Source organism: Trichophyton verrucosum, assembly GCF_000151505.1.
Source record: "Trichophyton verrucosum HKI 0517 chromosome Unknown contig00446_1.f1.exp, whole genome shotgun sequence".
Classification (NCBI taxonomy): domain Eukaryota; kingdom Fungi; phylum Ascomycota; class Eurotiomycetes; order Onygenales; family Arthrodermataceae; genus Trichophyton; species Trichophyton verrucosum.
The window spans coordinates 7,448-29,825 of record NW_003315326.1 but is presented as its reverse complement, the minus strand read 5'-3'; the positions used below and the strand labels follow the sequence as shown (position 1 = coordinate 29,825).

General features: G+C 48.6%; 7 protein-coding genes across 7 annotated transcripts; 1 reads left to right on the top strand and 6 right to left on the bottom strand.

Annotated features, from left to right (window-relative positions):
* Positions 1-75: 75 nt before the first annotated feature.
* On the bottom strand, positions 76-849 carry TRV_05684 (UDP-sugar hydrolase, putative; the record flags this gene model as incomplete). Its single annotated transcript, XM_003020199.1, has 1 exon — positions 76-849. One exon carries the CDS (start codon positions 847-849, stop codon positions 76-78), a length of 774 nt encoding a protein of 257 aa, XP_003020245.1.
* Positions 850-1,648: 799 nt separating this feature from the next.
* TRV_05683 (nucleotidase, putative) lies at positions 1,649-2,037 on the bottom strand (the record flags this gene model as incomplete). Its single annotated transcript, XM_003020198.1, has 2 exons — positions 1,649-1,900; positions 1,993-2,037. The coding sequence occupies 2 exons, from the start codon at positions 2,035-2,037 to the stop codon at positions 1,649-1,651; spliced, it is 297 nt and encodes a 98-aa protein (XP_003020244.1).
* A 1,090-nt stretch (positions 2,038-3,127) lies between these two features.
* TRV_05682 (uncharacterized protein) lies at positions 3,128-5,595 on the bottom strand (the record flags this gene model as incomplete). The annotated part of the gene is made up of 3 exons (XM_003020197.1): positions 3,128-3,681; positions 3,799-4,999; positions 5,065-5,595. 3 exons carry the CDS (start codon positions 5,593-5,595, stop codon positions 3,128-3,130), a joined length of 2,286 nt encoding a protein of 761 aa, XP_003020243.1.
* Positions 5,596-6,318: 723 nt separating this feature from the next.
* TRV_05681 (uncharacterized protein) lies at positions 6,319-10,720 on the bottom strand (the record flags this gene model as incomplete). Its single annotated transcript, XM_003020196.1, has 2 exons — positions 6,319-10,146; positions 10,217-10,720. 2 exons carry the CDS (start codon positions 10,718-10,720, stop codon positions 6,319-6,321), a joined length of 4,332 nt encoding a protein of 1,443 aa, XP_003020242.1.
* A 632-nt stretch (positions 10,721-11,352) lies between these two features.
* On the bottom strand, positions 11,353-12,450 carry TRV_05680 (ankyrin repeat protein; the record flags this gene model as incomplete). Its single annotated transcript, XM_003020195.1, has 1 exon — positions 11,353-12,450. One exon carries the CDS (start codon positions 12,448-12,450, stop codon positions 11,353-11,355), a length of 1,098 nt encoding a protein of 365 aa, XP_003020241.1.
* Positions 12,451-14,484: 2,034 nt separating this feature from the next.
* On the bottom strand, positions 14,485-17,255 carry TRV_05679 (UBA/TS-N domain protein; the record flags this gene model as incomplete). The annotated part of the gene is made up of 2 exons (XM_003020194.1): positions 14,485-14,559; positions 14,640-17,255. 2 exons carry the CDS (start codon positions 17,253-17,255, stop codon positions 14,485-14,487), a joined length of 2,691 nt encoding a protein of 896 aa, XP_003020240.1.
* A 2,820-nt stretch (positions 17,256-20,075) lies between these two features.
* TRV_05678 (uncharacterized protein) lies at positions 20,076-21,874 on the top strand (the record flags this gene model as incomplete). The annotated part of the gene is made up of 2 exons (XM_003020193.1): positions 20,076-20,468; positions 20,573-21,874. 2 exons carry the CDS (start codon positions 20,076-20,078, stop codon positions 21,872-21,874), a joined length of 1,695 nt encoding a protein of 564 aa, XP_003020239.1.
* Between the last annotated feature and the right edge of the window lie 504 nt (positions 21,875-22,378).

Genomic DNA, 22,378 nt, shown 5'->3' with positions numbered 1-22,378 from the left:
TTGCCCATCTTGTTGAGACTCACTTTCTATTCAGCTAATAAGTGTCATTAAGATGACCCATTCTGTTGCTAAGTTCTATAGATTCGGTGTGATGACCCTTATCCGACCCTCCACAGACGGAGAAATAACAGGTAATTCCTTAAGGGGATGTCTCCCTCGGATGACTGCATTTCGGGCTCTCCTGATACCCTCCACGGCCTCGTCTTGCTGCTTGCCACTTCCATCTCCACAACCATCTGCTTCGAACACTTGCAGCAAGAGGTTCGTATCCGTCATCGAGCCCTCAGCGTCAAGTAGTGTCTCACAATTCCGAAAGCAAGAATAGCCATCAAACCCTGATGCTATAAAATCCACCATGGCCACCGTATACATATCCCTGGACAATACAGCACGCCGTATCCCATGCTTTGGAACATAGAGAATATCCCCTACCCTCTGTCCCTCAGGACGACTCCAGTCTACCGCCATGATAAGCCCTGATACATGCAAAAAGCGACCATCAGTATGGGCGTCAGATACCGAATTTTCCAGAGCTTCTGCAAGAACATGGCCGCTGACACGTTTAATAACGAATGCGTTATCAAATGGGCTAATGTCAATGATATCCCGGATCCGTAAAGGTTCGTCTCTCCCTGGGTCAATAATCCTGTCACAGCGGATAGCTCCGCTGTTGATGAAGGCAATGTTCGTGTTGTAAAAGGAACGTACCACATCTGCGAGCATGTTCCCGAGATTGGACTCTCGGCTGCGGACGACCCGGGATCTTCCTTCAAGGGGGATAGCAGTTATGACGAGTGGCTTTTCCACCAGCTTGGCTATTTTTGCTTGCACGTCTGTTATAGCCTTCATGGTTATGGGGCATGGTGGTATGTTCGCATAGTTCGGCAGGGACTTCAGGTCCGCAACCTGATATACTGAATGTGTGAATTGGCTTCATGTGAGTACGTGGGTGTTAAGAAATATTAGTGAAAATGGGGGTTTCATTTCTCTTACGTTTTGACTTTGATATAGAAGACTTGCCGTCAGCTTGTTTAGAAACGGTGAGACGCAGCACCGACAGGCCATTCCAGTCAGTTCCGCTCTTGATAATGCGTATATCGCCTTCTGTGCAGAGTATTCCGGTAGCACTGGCAGAAGTGAAGCCCTGGTGGTGGACCCTCGGGTCATTATTGGAGTCTGTGGAAGATCTTTGAATGACGTCGTGGTCATGGCCACCGAGTATCAAATCAACCCTTCCACTACCAGTTTTGGTATTCTGCGAGACTGCAATGTCCTCCGCCAGCCGCATATGGGTCAATGCTATAACAAGGTCGCATTTTTTTGACTCCCGCAGATATCTTGCTGTGGTTCGGGCCACACTAACAGGGTCGCATATAGTGCAGTTGGGTAAGTGCTGGCAGTTTGACGGCCAGTCACTTGCTAACCCTTGTAAGTAGAAGATCATACACAACCGATTGATTAATTGAACACCCGGGGGTAATGATGGATATGTCATGCAAATAGGATGAACTTACGTTCCAGCCAAACCGATGAATCCAACCTTCAGCCCACCCACCTCTTGGATGATATATTTATGTGCCAGGGCTAACAACTTATCATCTCGCCCCTGAGTTGACTGCGGATTCTTCCGTAGCACATTCGTGAGCAGCTAGGGAAACTTGGTGACTTTGGATAGTTCAACTAGGCGGTCTTCGCCAAAATCGAAGTCATGGTTCCCATAGCAAGCAACATCAATGTTCATGGTATTGAGAATCGTCGGTATATGCTCACCACGAAGGACGGACGCCTCTAGAGATGGGGAGAAAGCGTCGCCGCTGAATAGCCGAAGCTGGTAATCGGGGGCAGAGACATCACGAGTGAGGTATCGTGGATTGGCCAGGATGGATGCGAAGCGTGCAACCTGTTCAGCGTCGGAGATGTGGTACTACGTTCAGAATGATTATATCAGATGTTTAAACCTATTGAATAAGGATCTCATGATTGTATAATTACCACGTCGTTAAAGTGGAGGAGGGTGATATCCTTGGTTTGGGCCATATCAATGCAATACTTATAGCCACCCCTGAAGCATTCTTGGAAGTCGATATTATTCTATCTCTCCTTTAATTATTTATCATTTAGTCTGGCAGCAGAAGGAAGCTCTTAATTTTAATATGGGCTATCGAGTGCAATATGGTAGCAAGGAAAAGTAAGGTGAATTCTTAACTATTGATCTTGATGACCTGACAGGGGTCTCAAGGCTGTCATCACAGTCATCACAACTCCACTACGAGTAGGCTTACAGGCAATGGCAAACGGCTGGTCAATGACAGTATTTACGTCTTACGCCGTGATGTCGAGATTCTGTTTACCCTGCGGCCTAGCAGCGCTCTCTAAGTGCGCTTCTGGTAGGCTGTTACTGGCTCTTTTCCCAACCCCTTAGGCAGTGACTCGACTAGGGCTGCAGCCTATCATAAGGTGACGGACTGGTCAGAGAAAGCAAGAAGAATAGTGGATGAATAAACAAAGCAAAAGCAGTGAAGATAACTAGCAAATAGAATCTGCAATATATAAAGGGGCAACGGTGGCCATCTCAGGACTTTTTCTTCTTCCAAATTTCCTCAACATGTTAACTATTCAACCCACTGCTATCCTAACAGTCATGGTCTGCCCTGCAGCCCCGCGAAGGAGTGCCAGACAATATGTATAGTTGCTGAAGGATACCAAATGGCCAAGTAGGCGTGCATCCTACCACAAAGTCGGGTTGTACCGTGTTCGCAACCGAGCGAGGGAGAATTATGAAGTATGCTCAGATTGGGAGGAAGAAAAGTCCAGCAAGACTTAATAACAGCTGTAGAAAGCTGAATTAAGACTCTAGAATACCATATATAGTTGTCAATAGCAGCGAATTAGTTGAAAAGAACTCATGATTTGCTTTGGAGATGAAGACCTCATAATGGTCCTGTAAGTTGTATATCCAGAACTTTGGACCTGCTCTCCATAAATAAAACGAAGGTTAAGTCCACTAACTAACGACCCGATTTCCTTCTTTCGTGAAAACACGGTGAATAAGTGGCCCTTGACGCTGGTGCTAGTATAGAAGGACGGCATCTTGCTTCTGACCTGAGATATAGATATATATTTATATCTATAGTCTTGCTTGAATCCGTTCATTGATGGAGCCAGGGTCCGGATTCTTTCGTCTCAGTTCCCGCTGTGTCATCTCACGAGCAACAGCTAGGAATGTCTTCACATAGTGTTCCACGATAGGCATGTCACTCTCCGTAGCCCACACAGGGAGCTTTATAGCGCACTGGTAAAATTGCAACGCATTCGGGAATTCTGTCGTTGGCTGTATCTTGCCCCATCTTTTATCACCAAATCTTGGAACAGCTTCGTGGGAATGGGTGAACAATGGCAGCTCATTCAACAAGCCTGTCGAACACGGGATGTCTACTTCCAGCAGCCCATGGACATCGACTAGTTCCTGCACAAACTCATCACGGGTGAGGCCCTCAGGCGCCTTTGAGGAATCGAATTGCATTACAAAGGCATACCAGGCATGCTTATCATTGCTGTTGTCGTTGACAACAGGCATTTTGAGAAAGGGAATAGTGGATAGGCCTTTTGCAATGTAGAAAGCATAATGTTGGCGGTATCGATCATGGACTGGCAGGAGATCAAGTTGCTGGTTTGCAAGGGCTATTGCCAGTGGGTGGGCTCGCATGTTTAGCCCTAGGCCCGTCACTATCAAGTAGATTCAGTGGTAAGTTCTATAAACTTATGAATCGATGCGGTGAGATATAGAGATGTACTTACGCCAAAATTTCCGCAATGGATGATCGTGCGGAACTTCCTGCTTCGCACGTTTATTGAAGTGCCCATGAAGAATGGCTCGGGAGTAGTAATCCGTCGAATTGGTAGCTAGGACGCCGGCCTGTCCGCCCATTACATTCTTCTTAGCCTGCAAAGACCAAGCAGCCATATCACCCCAGGATCCGACGGTCCGGCCATCAACAATCGCGCCATGGGCATGGGAGCAATCTTCCAACACCTTGATGTCCACCTTTCGAGCATTATCGACAATCTGGCGCATGCGACATGGCAATCCCCACATATGGGTGACGATAACCGCCTTTGTTTTAGGCGTGGCTCGCTTGAGTATTTCATCTGGATCGATGTTTCCATCTTCCAGGCTGTCACAGAATATAGGGACAGAACCATACGGCATTAAGGGCGATGCCGTGGCGAAGAAAGTGTATACGGGGCAGAGAACCTCATCTCCAGGTCGCAAGTCCAACGCCTCAAGCATATGGAGAATTGCTATAGTCCCAGAGCTGCATACAAGAGCGTGTTTCAAGCCATGCATCTTGAGCCATTTTTCTTCAAAGACCTCATAGATGTCGGACCTGTTGTAGATGGAGAGTGAAGAATGCATCTGACGTACAACAGCAGCCTCAGACTCGGGCGAAAGCAGTGGCCATACATGATGCACACCTGCTAGAGAAGCTTGTGCATAAGATCCAGCAGAGTTTCCGGGAGTAGTAACCGTCTCAGTGGCATTTGGGCTGTTGTATGCACGGCGAGTGGCTTCCATCACCATGACGGTATCTTCTAGGTTGGCGATAGAGGCGAGGAAATCGGACTTTGCACCGGTGACCCAGGCAGAGAATTGTTGCAACATCGAGTTGACAACATACTTCTTCTCCGAAGTGTCGTGGAAATGAAACGTTTCGTTGCCATTACTATCTCGTAGCCTTACATCTTTGCCTTCTAAGGCAAAGGTGCCGTGGGTACCAGTAATGATGAGACGTTCTTCGTTCCTGTGAGCTACTCTTGAGAGATGAACGTGACCTATGTTACGCTTTGCTGCCTCTCCAAAGTTCATAATGATGTTCGAAACGTCATCTCCCCCATATTCCTGGTCAATCCTGATGCCCTTAGTATTTTGGGCGGTGATTGAAGTCGGCCTCCCAAAGAGGGACACAATCATGTCCAACATATGGCATCCTAAGTCTTCCTATAAGAAGTAAATAATGGTTATTCCACTATATTTGGAAATAAGGCTTAATTGGGAATACATACAGTAACACCAACATCACTTGTTGCCCTCCACGTAGCGTCCAGTTCCGTGATATTGGCTGTAAGTGTTGCAGTGAATGAAGCAACCTGTCCAACCTGAGAAATGAGATCCCTCATCGCCAGATAGCGTGGCTCAAAGCGCTTCTGGAAAGTAATGCCGATTTTGACGGGAAGTTGCTGGAGCTGCTGATATTCGACCGGCGACTCTGCAACGGGTTTCTCCTTCAGGATAGGTACTCCTCTCTGAGCTAACGCCCGACAGCATTCCAAGTGGTATTGGTGTGGGACGCAGACAATCGCAAAGTCTAGTCTCTGCTTGTTGTTCTTCAGCAGATCGTCGACATCTTTGTATACATTGATGTTCGGGTGTTTCTGAGAAAATGCCTGTCGGGTCTTCTCGTTGGTATCACAGCACGCCACCACAATCCATGATCTTGGGTTCTCGAGGATGATACGAAAATGGGTCTTGTATCCACGATGGCCAATGCCAATCATAGCCACCTGAAGCGGTGACTTCTTAACGGCAGTATTCATCTCTTTTTTCTCTTATCAATAACACGCCAGAATGGCCGTAGTGTGGTTGGATCACGGTTGGATTGGGAGTTGAATAGCAGGAGAGGTGGACAGTTGAAGGTCGAGAGCGCACTGCGCAGATGTACAGTTCGAGCCAGTAAAAGAGCTTATATGGAATATCATCTTCACGGCTGAATACTCTATACTTTATCCTATCCCCTGATAAGGCGTCCTGCAAAACTACTACATAGTAGTAGCCAGGAGTGAACCAGGTCCCCGTTTCCCGAGAGGCAGAACTTGAATCAGCACAGGCCAGAAGTGCCAGTCATGGCGTAGTCATGACAAGTAGAGCTGCAGCAACACCATCATGGTACTATGCTGTATGCCAGTAACAGGGTATCTTCATCCGTATCAAACATTTCGACAATGTTGTCCATTCTTCAATATTTTTCAGCTTATTCTTTTTTTTTTTTGTTGCAAGGGATTTGGTCGTCATCTGAGTCACATGGAAACATTGCTGACTCCTCAATCTGGGTCTAGGGCCTCAGGGGGAGGAAGATTCAGGGGCCAGGGGCAGCCAGTTGGCCATCAACAGGTACTAGAATACAATACTATGCTAAATACGCTATCTAGAAGAAAGCGGCAATGGCTCCAAAGAGAGAATAACTAGTTAAGTCTTCGTAATAACTAATATATCACTTTCGGTATTCATCTAGTTACATTAACGTCTTGCTAGCTAACTAGTTAACTGGCGATGTTTATGAGCAATGCCACCTGAGACTGCATGTCCGGGTTCTCCAACACTTGCTCCATACTGACAGATATCCCATTTGCTTGATACCTTTTTGAAAGACCATAGGCAGCAATGAGATTGCCCCACACATTGTAAAAGGGAGTTCTCTCTGTCCAATATATGGCCAGCTGCTCTGGCTGACAACCCAAAGTATCAGCCCAAGCTTCCTCTACACACAACTTCTGACTCTCACGAAACTCCTGGGTGGAGAATATCACAGCATGAGATGACTGTAGCCTCACTGAATCCATGTCACTTTGAGCGAGGGTGCCGGGGAGTAGCATGGGGATAGAGGGCAACCCCATAATATCTGCTGTAGCAAGCTGGAGTGGGTCATCAATATTGTCATGGAAACCACGGATATGCCCCAGCATTCGGGTCAGCATCTTTTGTGCTAGAGACTCAGGAATGACATCTTTGCAAAAATCGAGGGCAATAAATGTCTTTTCTGGCCCAACAGGTGTGCTGAATATCGTGATGTCATGCCGATCTGCTGGGGGCCGGATCTCGTCAACCGTAAAGCGTTGTGTCTCATCCAGCTTGAAGCTTGTGGTTTCCTCGCCTAGGTTTTCGTACTCCACCAGAGTGCTGAGTCCCTCCCATGGCCGCCAGTTAGTACATTCTTCTACAATACGCTTGTATCGGAAATTTTCGAAGCTGACGGCTTCAAAGTACTGCCCTTGTATTTGCTCTAGAAGCTGTCGCCGTGTCATATTGTCTCCAATGCGGACTCGAACCGGGATATTGTCTATGCAGGCTCCGGCTACATGCTCAACTCCTGGGTACATGGCGTTCCGACCCCAAATAACGGAGCCAAAAACGACATCATCGCTGCCGGACATTTCTGCCAGAACCAGAGACCACGCAGCCTTTATTATAGTGCCGATAGTTATCTCGGAGTCTGAACGAACAGCACTAGTATCGATCATGATATCGACTTGCCCATCAAGCACGTATTTCCAAGGAATGCTGGTGTGGCGGAAAATAGAAGTCATTGTAGAACCAGCCAGTATCTTGCTCCAGAAAGCTCTTGCAGAATCCTCATTATGTGTTGCAGCAAAGTGAGAGTATGCAAAGAATGAAGTAGTTGGGTATAGTTCTTGACCGTGAAATGCAGTACCAAGCTCCCTGCATAGTCGTATGAGGCTCACTCCGTCATACTGCAAGTGAGATGCACGCATAACCATACGTTGGATTGTGCCATCTAGGCCGCGAATTAGCCAAAATTTGAGTAGTGAGCGGGAAATATCGACTGGTATGGGGGTATCTGCTTTCACAACTTCTGAGGTAGCCCGAGAAACATCTTTGGTATACATGCAATGTATAATATCAACTGAAAGCTGCTTCAGCGTGACTTGGTAGACTTTTCTCTCGAATACCAAATAGACCGTCCGCAAGATATCGTGATAAAGTATCAGCCTTTCCAGGGCATCTTGGAGATTGACAGCCGTAACACCCGTTGTAGAGAAGTCAAAGGTTATATAATTTGTACCACCGCGGGTCTTCAGGGAAGACCAGGCAAGATTTTCAATCTGATAATCAGTAGCTAGAGCAGCATCCTGTATGTCACTAACGTCCACACCCAAGCGGGGAGCTACTATTTTGGAGACAAAATCTTTGCCCTGACCAATAGGTAAAGCGGAGAAGGGTTCATATAGTGGGCTACCATCTGGCTGTGGGTGTTGATTCTGCTCTGCTAGAATATCAGATATTTGGTTCAGTCGTGGATTCGAGAGAACCTCAGCCACAGTGACCTGGAAGCCTTCACTGCGAGCTGCCACGGCGAATCTCATAGCAAGGATTGAATTTCCACCCAACCAGAAAAAGCTATCTTCTCTGCCAATGCTATTCAGTTCAACACCGAGTAAGTCTGCCCAGAGAGAAGCTACTTTAGCTTCGATTTTTGTCTGGGGTGCGGTCTTTGGTTTACCCTGAGATGAATATATCAAGAAATCCGACTCTGACAGAGGCTCGCAGGCTGCTCTGAGCAATTTTCTGTCTGCCTTTCCAGATGCATTCGTTGGTATGTATGCCAGGGGTAAATATAGTGAAGGAATAAAGTGTGTCGGTAGACGCTTAGCCAAATATTCTTCAATCTCAGCTGCTCTAGTTCTGGATCTATCAGATGCAGGTAGCAATAGATCATGCGTTGGCATAGTGATACAATCACTGCGTGCATCCAGAAATGCAATGAGCATCGGTTGAAATTGGCGGTATGAAGGACGAATGATTTCTACCACTGAGCCAAAATTCGACCCACAGAGTACTTGATTTATGTGATATTCAATCTCACCAAGTTCTATTCGATGACCTCGGATCTTGACTTGTGCGTCTCGACGACCAACGAACTCCAAGTTGCCGTCAGCAGTATATCGAACAAGGTCACCTGTATAGTAGATTCTCTGATGTCTAGTTTCATCCTTCATCCACGGTATACAGTTTCTGAACGAATCCGCATTTAGGGTATCATTCTGCAAGTATCCTCTTGCAACAGTTGGGCCTTGTAGAGCAAGCTCACCCACAGCCCCGATAGGTGCAAGCCTTTCCCGGTTATCGATTCGAACAATCCACGCATTAACTGCTCTAAGAGGTTTGCCCAGGTGGCTAGGATCTCGGATTCCTTTGGATAGCAAATGAACTGCTGCTCCAACTGAGTTCTCTGATGGACCGTAGAGGTTGAATAGTTCGACTTCGTCTGCCCAGGTCTCAATGATATCGTCACTGGTCACCTCCCCCCATGTTGCAAGAGTTTTCAGGGTGGGGACATTCTTTGGTGTCAGTGTCCTAGCAAGAGTCGGTGTCATACCCACCCAGTTGACCTGCAAGTCATTTATGGCCCCTGACAGGTCATTGAGACGGTTCTCTTCAGATGGAATACAGACACAGGCACCCACGAGCAGTGTAGTGATAACCTCAGTCAAAAATGCATCAAAGCTATGACTTGCAAATTGGAGAACTCTGGACTCCTTGTTCATATGGTATGCTTCGATCTGGGAGATTGCGTTTGCCATATAGGTACGATGTTCCATTATGATCCCTTTGGGCGTACCACTGCTGCCAGAGGTGAATTGAATGTATGCAGCATCCTCTGGCTTAACTCTGGTCGAAACGAACGTCCCGGCATGGTCTGATTCGGACAAATTGCCGTCAAACAGAGAATCATAGACGGCTATCTTGGTAAGTGATATGTCAAGTGGTATCCCTGGGGAGTCCTCCAGATCTTTGCCAACGAGCAGGACGCTCGCGCCGGTAGCCTGTAGAATATACCTGCACCTCTCTCCCGGATGGTCATGATTCAGGGCCACCGCGGCTGCACCGGCCTTGAAGATACCGAGCAAGCAGACAGCCGACCACTTTGACTTGCCGAACAAAAAGGCCACAGTGGACGATCCTGGGTCGACGCCAGCTTCATGGAGCTTCCAAGCAACACGAGATGAAAGGATGTCCAGCTGGCGATAGGTTAAATCACCGTCCCAGGCGCAGACTGCAGGGCTCTCAGGCGACTCTTCTACTCGTTTGCATATCTCATCATGGAGGCAGACATCGTAGGAGCCTAGGTCTCGACTGTTCCAAGCTGCGATGTTGCGCGCGTCGGTGGCTGTGAGCAAGTTCAAATCACATAGCCGCTGGCCTGCATTCTCGATAAGCTCCCAAATGGTCTTTGAGAGCAGTTCTGCGAATCTTCTGGCCTGTACCTCGCTGAAGATGCTGGCCGGGTAGTTGATGCTGATTTCTCTTAGTGGGAGATTCACTTCGATGGCCAAATGGGCGCGTGTTTTCTTTTTATCCCAGCACAAGACATAAGCTGTTGAACATCCCACATCAGAGATGGAGTTATAAACGACTTACAGGCGAATAACGAGGAGAATCAACATGATCGATTCCTTTGCCGGTCTCTGCGTTGGCTCCAGAGTCAGAGTCTCGAATCGAGAGTATGGTGTCAAAGAGGCCAGTAGAGCCAGCGAGATCAAGCAGATTTGGGCTTGAATCACCAATAATTGGAAGCTCTATCTCCTCGATCAACTGAGAGAGGCTTGAGAAGGTCTGCTGGCCATCGAGGTGACAACGGAGCAGGCTGTTAGTGCTGCCAATTTCGACTCCAATGCATACATCCTCCACGCCGGCGTAGCTCCCAACGGCGGAGCAACAGGCGATCTTCATTATTATACCCCCCGGGACCTGGTGAGAACGGCTGAATTCCACCAGCGCGTTTATATCTAATGCATCATTGATCGTCACTGTTTGAAAATCAGCCAACAGAGACACTGCGAGGCGACTCTCTTTGGCAGTAAGGATACAGCAACTATCCCAGGTCTTCCATACAGGTGTGGCCTCCTTTGAAGCCGGCTTCATTTTGCTATTTTGGATCGTCCTTGCTAGGAAAGTCAGGCATCTAAATTTATTCAAGGGAACTAGGATATCTAATTTACGATATCTACGGATTGTCCAGTCTCACGAGATATATACATTGCGTATCTCTTGATTTCATGCCACAGTCGAGTGTAGAGGAATTGACGAGTTAGGTATCCTCCCCATGAGAAGACTTCAGTTCGCGGCCCCCGGCTTGAACAGTCATGCTGACACCACCCTCCCACTTAATCCCTGTAGCCATATCAGCTAGTCAGGGGACTGGAGTTTGTCACTTGAAAACCTTTTATTACTGCTCCTTGTCAGCTGTCACGATTCGCTCAATCTCTAGACATGCGTCATTGATACCCCTGTCAGGCTGTCAAGCTGAATGGGCACCACACAGCTTGAACCACTGGGGTAACCCGGGAGCAAGGTTTATTGACATGAAGTCGAGAAATGGGCGAAACTTGCATACCAGCGAATGAATTAGTTATTACATCCAGGAAAGTCCGGGAACTTTATTTTACAGAGCGGAAATCTGGCTTTATATCCCATAGTTCAGAACCATTCATGTCTACCCTGCCCATGGAAACCAAAACAACAGTTCACTTTGGGTCAATCAGCTCCAATGACCTCTATGGATTGGCTTTTAGTAATACTTCAACCGCCTCTATATTCCCCAAGGATGCGGCAATTTCAATAGGTATCATACCAGATTTGTCAACAATATTCGAGTCAGCGTTATAGTCCAAAAGCAACTGCATCATCTCGGTGTCATTAGCCTCAGCTGTATCATGTAAGACAGTCCGTCCCCGTTCATCTCTGGCATTTATGTCCACTCCATGTCGTAGTAGTAGCCGCACTACAGCTGTTTGTCGATTAGCCACCGCTATAGCCATGGCATTCTGCTTTTTGTCCCGAAAGCAAGGTCGAAGCCCGCTAGGTCCAGACAGTTGTCTGCTTATAGTCTCAGTGATCCCAGCTCTTGAACCGGCCTCTGATGGTGACTGTTGGCGAAACGATGCAAGGTCGAGTGTGTCATGAAGTGACGTGTCCCCAAAGTGTAAGCTCAGGTCATACTTCCCTGGCGAAGGACTCGTCGTAACATCGGTATAGGCGGCTGCTGGCAGAGGTGTTCCGCCGCTTCCAAACCCAGGGTCCGAGGCTGGTGTTGATATAGCGATTTGAGTGGAGGTATCTTCGGCGTCATGGTAGTAACCCTGAATGCTGCCAGGTTGACTTCTAGACATCATTTGTGCATTTGGCTGTAGGTTCTCGGAAATTCCTTGAATGAACGTATCGTCCAATTTCGGATAATCGGGACGCAGTATTACTGCTGATGCTGTATCCGAACCCTCGTTCTGACCATCTGATGATGTGTGGCATGGGTTATTAAAGCTACCTCCTAAGCTGCAGCTTACATCTGAGGTCAACATTGTTCTGGAGCCGAGTAAGGTCTGTTGATTAGCCGCAATTGAGACTGCAGACTCTTTAAAGGCTTGCAGCTCTAGGTTCCTAGCTTGGAGCTCTACAATCTGCGCTTTTAAAGCATTCCCTACATAACCAACCAAGTTAGCAATACCATGGCTACTCTGAGATATTGATATCTCGTGGATAAGCTGACGGATGGACTGAATAGGACAAAATGAAAATAACTTACGCCGTTTTCTTTGTGCATCTCTATTCTGTTGGCGCCGTCGTTCAACCAGGGCATCGCTCGAAGTTGGTGACATTTTCGGATAGCATGACAAACTGCCTATGTAGAAACAGTTGCTGGTTTGGTTTAACTATCCACACACCAACTAAGGGGGCACAGCGTAATCTGGTAGAATGAGAAGCCCAGTATTGAGGGTATTCTTTCAATATAGGAGAACGATTATTTAAAGGCACGCATAGTATATGTAAGAAGAAGAGAGCCCCGAGGAGTATGCATAGTAACATTCAAGAGTAGACAGCTGTGATGGGACATGGATTATGCAGGTGAGCTTTATCCTCTGAACTATTTTTGACCAGTTAGTCCGCTGGATCAAAATATTCCCTGTCATTCCCTGGAGCCCAGTGCGTATTATCCGCGGAATTCCGGCTGGGCCTGTTGGCTCTAGTCCAATGAGATTCCTTTGTAAAAGATAATATTTTGGCTCGCATCCTCCTTCAGGTAGCCCGCGATATAAATTTATCACTCTGCTCTGGAAGAGAAAGAGTGCGCTCGCTAGCTGGCTAACAATGTCAAGGGTTTTACCCCATCCCTTACAAAGCTGAAAATGTGGTTGTCCAAGAAGTCATGCATGGGGCCAAACCCTTCGATGGCTGTGCTTCATTGATCAGGAGAGGAAGAGTAAGCCAATCGCTGTTCAAAGTAGCATAGAGCTGTCCTCGTTCTCGTCAGCGGGCAGGGCTGAAGTGCATATCGACACCTTGCTGCCCTGAGCGCTCCCCTCTCTTAGCCATATCGCTTCGTTGCATGTGCATAGCCCTATGCAGGATACCCCCGGCATGACGCATAATCCATGTCAACCATCTGCGAAACTCCGGCGACGCCGGTGGAGATATATCCGAAGGGGCTTGCCACCAGCCATGGGTCTGGTCATCTGTGCGTTCTTACGGAGGACTACAAAATATGTATCCATCCGCTACGATTTGCTCGCCGCCAGCTGCTGATAAGTGATATAAAATCTGACATCATACCACTCAGTTAAACAACTAGGAGTCACATACAGATGATTTTTTATACGGGTGTATGTCTCAGTAAAGTTCTCTCCCTGGTCTACTCCTTCCAGTAAACAAACAGGTATCGAAGGGTATCTCTCCCTATGCTGCATAATCATAGGGGTTTATGTATGATTACGAGATCATACGGCGCCATGAGGGCCAAATGCGAGCTCTGCGTTGGCTTCTCGGCCTGCTACCTGCTGCGAGCACACCCTGCTCATCACGGTGCATCTCACATGCGGGGGACGATATAAACAGCTAGGGGTTAAAAGAAGTCTAGAACACCAGACGTTTATTCAGGGCAATACAGAGTAAAGCCCGATCAGGAACCAACCAATAGAAGAAGCCAGGGGATATATTTATTGATAAACAACCCGAATCACTCGTGAATGGAATATATTTATGTCCCCTAACGCACGTAAAGAGAGTTTATTGATTGGCTAGAACTCAGCGGCAGGCTGGCGCTAACTGTGCTTTTCTATTGGGTATTATCGCCTTTAATCTTGGCGCGCTTGGACTAACTCAAGGATTTTGACCAATAGAAAGTAGGAATAGCCGCAATTGTCCCTTCCTTGTCATCCAATTCAACTTAGAACAAAAAGGCTAGAGAAAGAAAACGGGATCTCATCTCTAGGGGTTGGTATATTTTTATGATAAAGGAGACATCGGCCCAGTTTTGAGTCTCACACATACCGCTGCTTCCCTCGTCAAATCTCATGGCACTATCACAGGGTATGTAGAGCTATCGAATCCTCCTGAGATTGACCAAAAAAAAAAAAAAAAAAAGGATGACACTTATGGTACCTTCAGGAGCCTTAAGTTACAATCTTCCTCCCTGGTAGAAAGAGCTGGCATCAATGTCTGTACCACTCATACTTAGTTTGATGGATATCGCAGTCTTAATGCCCCCGCAGCCAGGTAACGATCCATGCAATGATAGTCTAGTAATGATATATATGAATCAAAATGGTATCTAAACCTATGAAGAAAAAAAAATATCCAAACGGGATATTACGAAAAAGAAAATCATCAAAGTGGACGTCGTATTGTTCACCGTTTCATAAGTTGTTCTCGCGTTTAAACTTGTCCCACGCCTCGTTGAGGGTGCTGAATACCGCGCCGGAAATCATCTTCTGCTCAGTAATAGCGTTTACGGGAATCTAACATTGTTTAGCATTGCTCTTCTTCTTCAATCAATCTATACAAGACATACCTTGTCAGGATGCACCTTGGCAATACCCTTCATGTACTGGATCTTCACCTTATTGGGAAGAATCAGTTCGGCCATACTGATCTTTTTCCATCCCGCTTCGGGCCATAATACAGTGTCTAAGCTGGCTAGGAGGGCACGTAAGTTGTCTTGTTTCCCTCCTTTCCAAGCCGCGAGTTTCGCTTCAACAGCATCAGCGAGGTGAAACTTCTCGTTATCTATCCGGTCAGCAGCCTCATTTGCTGCTCGGAGGCGACTGACTGCCTCAGCCGGCTTTGTCGAGACCGACTTGGGAGCGGCAGGCCTAGGGGCTAGTTTGGGGCGGGAAGGTGCCGAAATAGGCTTAGATGGCGTCGACGAGGCGCCGTTTGGCCCTATAGAGACCGCCTTTTCGCACCTGTTTCGGCCTTGTATGCTGGTATTACCGCCATGGCCAGATTCAATAGCTTCTCTCCAGACAGCCGACGCATCTTTCCATTTTTCAAGTTGTTCTAATGCCTCGGCCTTCCTCATCAGGGCCTTACCGAAGAACTCTCGCATATCCTTTGGTGGCTCTCCATTGCCGAGATCGATGGTCTCAGAGTCACCCTTCGAGGGACCAATGATAGAGAGAGCACGATCCGCGTCACTAATTGCACTCTTAGGTTCACCTGTCTTTAGACCGGTCAAGGCACGGTTGGTGAGCAAGATGATAACGATGGGGTGGTCGTTGGGTATTAGAGAAATGGAACTAGAGTATGAAGCGTGCGCTACAGCATAGTCACCTCGCTTATAAGCCTCTGTCCCTTTCTGTCGGTGGCTGTGTATAGATGCTAGTGATGCAGGGGAAATCTGTGGGACTGTCCTTGGAGGTGCTTTTGGCCGGACTGGGGTGGAGGTGCGAGATTGCCTTGCCGGAGATGTTGTTGCCGGACGAGCTGGTCGGGCTGGCAGAGACGAACTTTGCAGCAAGTCTGGTTCCGGTGCGTCAAAACCAGGAGGAACCGAAGAGGCAGCTTTCCTCCTCCTTGCTGGGCTGACGTACGCCTGAGACGCCTCCTCGTCCGCATCAAAACGTGATAGCAGTGTTCGCTGTTTTCTGGTGTCCGGTTGAGGATGATGAGACGGGCGCTGGATCTGCTTCCGCAGATCGTCCTCCTGCTGAAAACGTGGCCTTGAAGGAAGTTCCGCCGGTCTGCCTCGCGAGCTAGCCTGGTGGGGCGAACCTTGGGGCTCTCCGCCTCGGGAACGTGAAGACGCAGTTGGTGGTTCTCTGGATGTTTCCAGCATCATAGCTTCATTCGTCATTGTTTCTGTCTGTGCTGATCCTTGGGGGGATTCACGTCGGGTATCCACCTTCCGCTCCCTGCTTCTCGGAGGATCCGGCGTACTATCTCTCATCCAGCGAGGCTGGGACGAAGTGTCTGAGGAGCCGTTATTGAATTCTTGAACGGCCTGTTGAACCCGCTTCGTACCCGTTTTCCAAAGTGAATTGGCTGATTTGAAGAGAGTGCTTCCAAATTCGGATGCCAGCTGAGCGGGATCCTTTTCTCTGGGGGTGCCATTGTTCGAAGATCGATCGCGAGAGGAAGCATAGCCATCGCCTTCTCTCCTTGACCGTCGAGACACCCGGGGATCTGGTGATCTTTCCTGCTGGCCAGTATGGTTTCTACTTTGTGCCTTTTCCTTTGCTTCGCTGTGAGCCTGATTGAGCAGCCAGCCGACGGCTTGCTGGACATCTGTGCCGGACGAAGTCTCGGCGAGCGCCTCTCGCGCCTTGTGAATGGGGAATCCCATATCTACTAATTCTGCAATGGCTCTATCTTCCGGGGTATGTCGTGAAGGCTCCGCTTCAGGCTCTTCGGGGACCTCAAGTGCCGGGCTGGTCGTCTCACGTTTCGGAAACTCAGATACTGGCTTTGCAAGAAGGCCCAGTACGTCGTCATCATCGTCAGCACCATTTAGCGCCTGTGCCTTCGTAGCTTGAACCTCTGTCCTCTGGCGCCGGCTTGCACTAAACTCCGCCATGCCGAATGGATCGTCGTCGTCCTCCAGGACAGTAGTAGTAGGAACTCCGGCGGGGGAACGGGAATCTGTCCGAGACAGAGGAGAGGGGCTCGGGATAGGAAAGTTGGTAGACTTGTCAACAGGCGCAGAGGCGTTGAAAGCAGCTAGCAGATCATCTTCATCATCCCCTCCAGACGTTGTCCCGCCCCTCACCACACCAGCCTGAGCTTGGGGAGCACTTTGGCCCGTCCCGGACTTCTCCAAACTGTCCCATATCTGATCATTGACTCCGCCATACTGAGCCTTGAGCTTCTCCTGCTTCTCCCTCTCCTCACGTGCCTTTTGTTCCGCCAGCTGCTTCTGTCTTTCGGCCAGGGAGAGGTTCTTGCTAGCGTTTCCAGACGGAAAGTTCAGCAGATTTGCAAAGCTATCAGTATTTGAGGGTGTCGTTGGCTTCGACGATGGGGCTCTATTCGAAGCCGTGGTGGGTTGTGGAGGAAACGGGCTTGAGCGGCCGGACATGGGGGGTGTAGGACGTAGAGCCGCAGCAGACATGCTTGAGAGAGTGTTTACCGGCGCGGGCTTCTGGGAGCTTGAGCTCTGACTCCAGTCAAGGCCCGAGAGGTCATCCATATTTGCGACGGTAGGTAACGAACGGCGTATGTAGAGGGAGAATTGGGCTCGCTCAGCGGGTTATCCTGCGTTGGGTGTGAAACTGGCGATGCTGGCGCAAACAAAAGGGGGCGAGGCAGAAGTGATACGCCGGTGTTACGCACAACAACATCGCTCAGGGACTTCCAGCAGACATCTGGGCGTCATGCCATCCCGCCAAACAGCTTCTATATAGTTTGTAAATCAACACACAAAATCAGCAAAAACAATAAGCGGCGCTTCTTCACGGCGTTTCTTCCGCTTTTCCCTGCAAAACATCGAAAAAACAACCAAGAGGGCGCTCGGACCAAGAGAAATTCCGCGGGATTCGGAGTTTCTTTTATCCACTCACGTGAGATGTTTCATTACGTAAGCAATGAGCCGAGGTTGGAAGAAAGCAACATAAAAGCAAGAGGAAAAGAAAATAAGTAAGAAATAATAATGACAATAATAGATCGAATCATAGATCATGGCAGAGAATGACGAATAGTTCGTGCTTGCAGGATGGCGATAGATGCCTGGCCAGGTATGACAAACTGGTCTGAGATGGCATGATATTGGCCCTCTGGTAACTCGGCGTTGCTCCGTTTTGCATAGATGAAGGCGATGGTCGTAAGTGCTCCGTTATTATTGAATTTTGGCCACCCCCATAGTCAACCGTTCTCTCTTCGAAGTAACTTCTCCGGGCTTGGGCTGCGTTTAACTGGCTTCAAGAAAAACGGTGGCTGAACCACAGTATCAGGCTGCCAAAAGTCCAATCAACATGTCTTCTCACCGAACTCCGGACGGGACGCTGTGCCTGTTCCGCGACTATAGCCGATTGGCAACCATGCCTTAATGCCATATTAAAGCTTACAGGCAGCAGAAGCGGAGAGCAGGCAGTCCTTGGGTGGGAGTGAGCAGTAGTAGTGCAGCTTCGATGCCCATAACCGTAGTTTCCTGTAGGGAGAACTATACTATACGAATTAAGCTCCGTATGCTGTCCACTGCCCACAGGCTGCCATCCAGTTCTATAGTTATGGCAACGAACGTATGGGATGGAGTACGGCTCCTCCGTCAAGTGTGGGCACCTTTGTGCCGTCCCCTTCGCCAACACGGACAAGAATCGAGAAAGTGCTGCCAGGGTCGGGTTTTTTTTTTTTTTTTTTTTTTAAAACCTTCATTGCCATTCTCGCCTTTTGTTTGACAAATCTGTGCCGTTTTCCATTTTGCTTCTTTCTTCTTCGTGGTAGGCTCCAGCAGGCTAAGCTCCACATGGCTTTTGGATGGCCGCGTATCATTCGTGATAGGCCGGTGCTAGTAGGACCCAGCAGATGCAGGTTTAAAACATCTAGCCCACGTCGATGGGGAAGTTAAAGTACCCCGTTTTTTCGATTGAGGATTTGCGTGCTTTCTTACTTGCTAGTTGATGCTGCTGGGCTTGTGTCGTTTCGAGACGAGGGCCCTCTTTCCCAGCTCCCCCAAACTATTTGGCAGTTCAACTAATTATTTAGGTCCTTTTCCTAGGATGTCATTTGTCGATATCCATGCTTATTGTCCAGCATAACCGAAGTATAGACATGAGTTAATCGGCCTGGCTCCATTTTAAGTGGACGAGATGGCCCTCGCGCAGAGGAAAGGGTCGGGTTCGATGGCGGCATCAACTCCATATAACTTTCCCACCTGGCGCAAATATATTGATGTATCTGTACGGAGTAATGTAGGGGCGAATTAGCCAGAGCTTCTTTGAGATGGCCATGCGATCTTAACCCCTTTCTGCTCAGAGTCCAATCAGGGGCAGCGTATAAGTAAACGAGTTGAGATAAACCATCCCCCGAGGGATGCTAATAGGAAGCCGCTCACAAGCCTGGCCAGGAAGGGAGCGTAATTTTTTCCTGTCAACTGTTATCCTGCATGGATCTATCCTGGGTCCAGATGGGTAAACTTGAATGCTACCGTTTCTCGCTCTCGCCAGAAATCATGCATGACAGTTTGATACTGAGTTCCGTAGCCGTAATATTAAGACGGGAAGGCGGATTTGCCCCTGATCCCTGGCCTGTCGCGGTGCCATGTAGCACGTCAGGACTTGTCCATGCCATGCTAGTCGGGATGGCTATATGCGAGTCAGTATTGGCTAGCTATATATAAGTACACAACGCTGGACGGACGGTTGAGCTAGTTAGTTCATGCACCACAGAGACGAGAGAGGGAGAGAGACGGAGAGACAGACGCATTATTCGACCTCCTTACATGATATAAGGGCAGACTCAGACATCCGCCCCGTCCCAACGCCGGCAGACCAGACAGGCATAAGAGCCCGGTCCCAACCAGAGACCAGAGATCCTAACGGAGGACCAGGACCAGCAAGCCGGCGGCCGCCAGCCAGCAAGCAAAGCCAGCATCCAGCGAGCCAGGGAGAGAGAGAGAGATGGCAAGCTCGTTTCCGCCCCGCCAGCTAAATCTCCCCACTGCTTCAGCTCTTTTTCCATAAATAATATATCTCTGACCGGCTAGCTATCGTCTTGGATCGAGATTTCGCTCCCTTGCCCCGTCGTGTCTGCGTCCTGCCCGTCTGCGTTGTCCGTGTATACTCCGGACTGTACAAACCGCCCTGGCCTGCAGATAACTCGCCAGCAAAGAAAGCAAAAGTTGACCCTATTTTTCGTTTCTTTCCTTTTTCCCCCGTCTGGATCTGCGAATCAAGTGACTCTGCAAGCCACGACGTTTTTTTTTGCTATTTTTATTTGTATTTTTTTTTATTTGTATTTTTGTATTTTCTCGCTTACCTTTTTTTTTTTTTTTTTTTTTTCTATTTTCCTCGCCATGGGCTTCTTCAGGCGCAAGGAGGGCCGGGCAGCAAGCAACAACAACAACATCCACAACATCCACAACATCCACCACCACTTCGAGAAGGACGGCCAGGAGTCGGTGTTCTCTAATAGCAGTTCCAGAGCGTCGAGTACGTCTGCGAGACTGCCGGTGTCTTCCATCCGGTCGAGCAACAACAGCCCAACGTCCCATCCAATACCCGAAGCCCCCATGGCGCCGCCGCCAGATCCCAACCTGGACCCAGCAGCCTACCTGAGAAGCATCCATGCCGTCCGCCAGCGGTGCGGCCTGGTGATGGAGAAGGCAAAGGAGAACCAGCTGAACCACTTCGATGTCGACATGAGCAAGTTCCAGACGACGGCACAGTACATCGTCTCTATCATCAAGGTACGCGGGGTTGACTTTGATACCAAACTACAACAGCAACAGCAACAGCAACAGCAATAACCACACAAACAAGACGCATGCTAACGTATATACACGTTCTGTAGAGAGACTACGCTCCGGATTTCCAGAGCATTCCTGATCACGGACGCTGGCAGCACTTTGATGTTGGCGGGAAGCCTCGCATTAACCAGCTGCTCCAGTCATGGCCTAGCACCATCGACAATCTGGAGAGAGCTCGCAGACTGATAGATCTCTTTCTTGTGTCGGTTCTACTCGACGCCGGCGCCGGAAACACCTGGAGCTACAAGTCAAAGGAGTCCGGAAAGGTGTACAGGCGGAGTGAGGGGCTTGCCGTCGCCAGTCTGGAGATGTTCAAGGCCGGAATGTTCAGCAGTGACCATACCGAGCCATGTCAGGTCGATGGAGCTGGTCTGAGGCGTCTGACCGTGGGAGCGTTGGCCAAGAGAATGCAGCATTCTGAAGAGAATCCTCTTGCTGGTCTTGAGGGCAGAGCTGGCTTGTTGGCTCGGCTGGCAGACGCTCTGAACAACCAAGAGCTCTTTGGCGTTGATGCTCGCCCCGGTAACATGCTTGGTAGGTGTTTTGCCTTTGATCTCTCTTCCCCTACAACTCACTGTTACAGTGCTAACCCTTTACTAGACTACCTTCTCTCTCATCCATCTACACTCGCTTCTTCAGTCCCCATCATCCCCGTCCCACTTCTATGGAATGTTCTTATGGATGGATTGTCACCCATATGGCCACCATCTCGCACCCAGATCGACGGAATATCGATTGGTGACGCATGGCCTTGCAAAGCAATGCCTTCATCTCCCCCCGCAGAACCGTGGGAGAACATCGTCCCTTTCCACAAGCTGACACAATGGCTCTGCTACTCCATCATGGCTCCCATGACTAAGATATTGAATATCCGGTTCTCAGGCCGTGAGCTGTTGACCGGTCTACCGGAGTATCGGAACGGCGGACTCTTGATCGATATGGGTCTGCTAACATTGAAACCAGAGGACACTAACCGGGGGCTGGAGGCATACAAGGCCAACGCTATGATCAAGGGGCAGCCAAACGTGGAGGTAGTCCCACTGTTCAGCCCTGATGATGATGTCATCGTGGAATGGAGGGCTCTCACCGTTGGCTTCTTGGACCAGTTGCTGGCAGAAGTAAACAACCTCCTAGAGCTGAAGGACGGACAACAACTCTCTCTTGCCCAGATGCTCGAGGCGGGTTCATGGAAGGTTAGTTGTCTTTCCATTTTACCTTGTTTTCCTCTTATAGCCTTGACAAGTACTGACATAAACCTACAGGGTGGACGAGAGATTGCCGAAGTCTCCAGGCCGAATACCAAGCAACCTCCTATCATGATCATATCTGACGGTACTGTCTTTTAACCAACGCAGAAAAAGCAACGCATACGACCTACGTTTATCTTGGAGGAAACCACACACTTTACGTTTATGTCTGGAGCATCCCTACTTACACATAACTTTTATTTCCTTTCTGATCCAACATGCTCCTAACGTGTTTATGACTATTTAATTTTGGTTATTCTCTCCCTTCTTCATGATGCTTCATGCTTTACTTCTTTTTGTCTTATACTTCTTCTCTTCGCACCTTTATTCTGGCCTTCCCCTTTTTTCTTTCTCAAGGACATTTTTCCGGTGGGCCTATTGTGTTTTTTTGACAAGTCATATCAAATTCATAGCGACATATTCCCTTTTTTCGTTGGAATTGGCCTTGAGGTCTTCATCCTTTGCTCTATCGACTTTAGCTCCCGATAGATGCGAGAGACCTTTCTAGGCCCGCTTAGGCCCTGGCAAATCTCACAAGATATTGGATATATATATTTCTTGGTTTAGCGAACAAAGGTAAAAAAAAAAAACACAATAAAATAC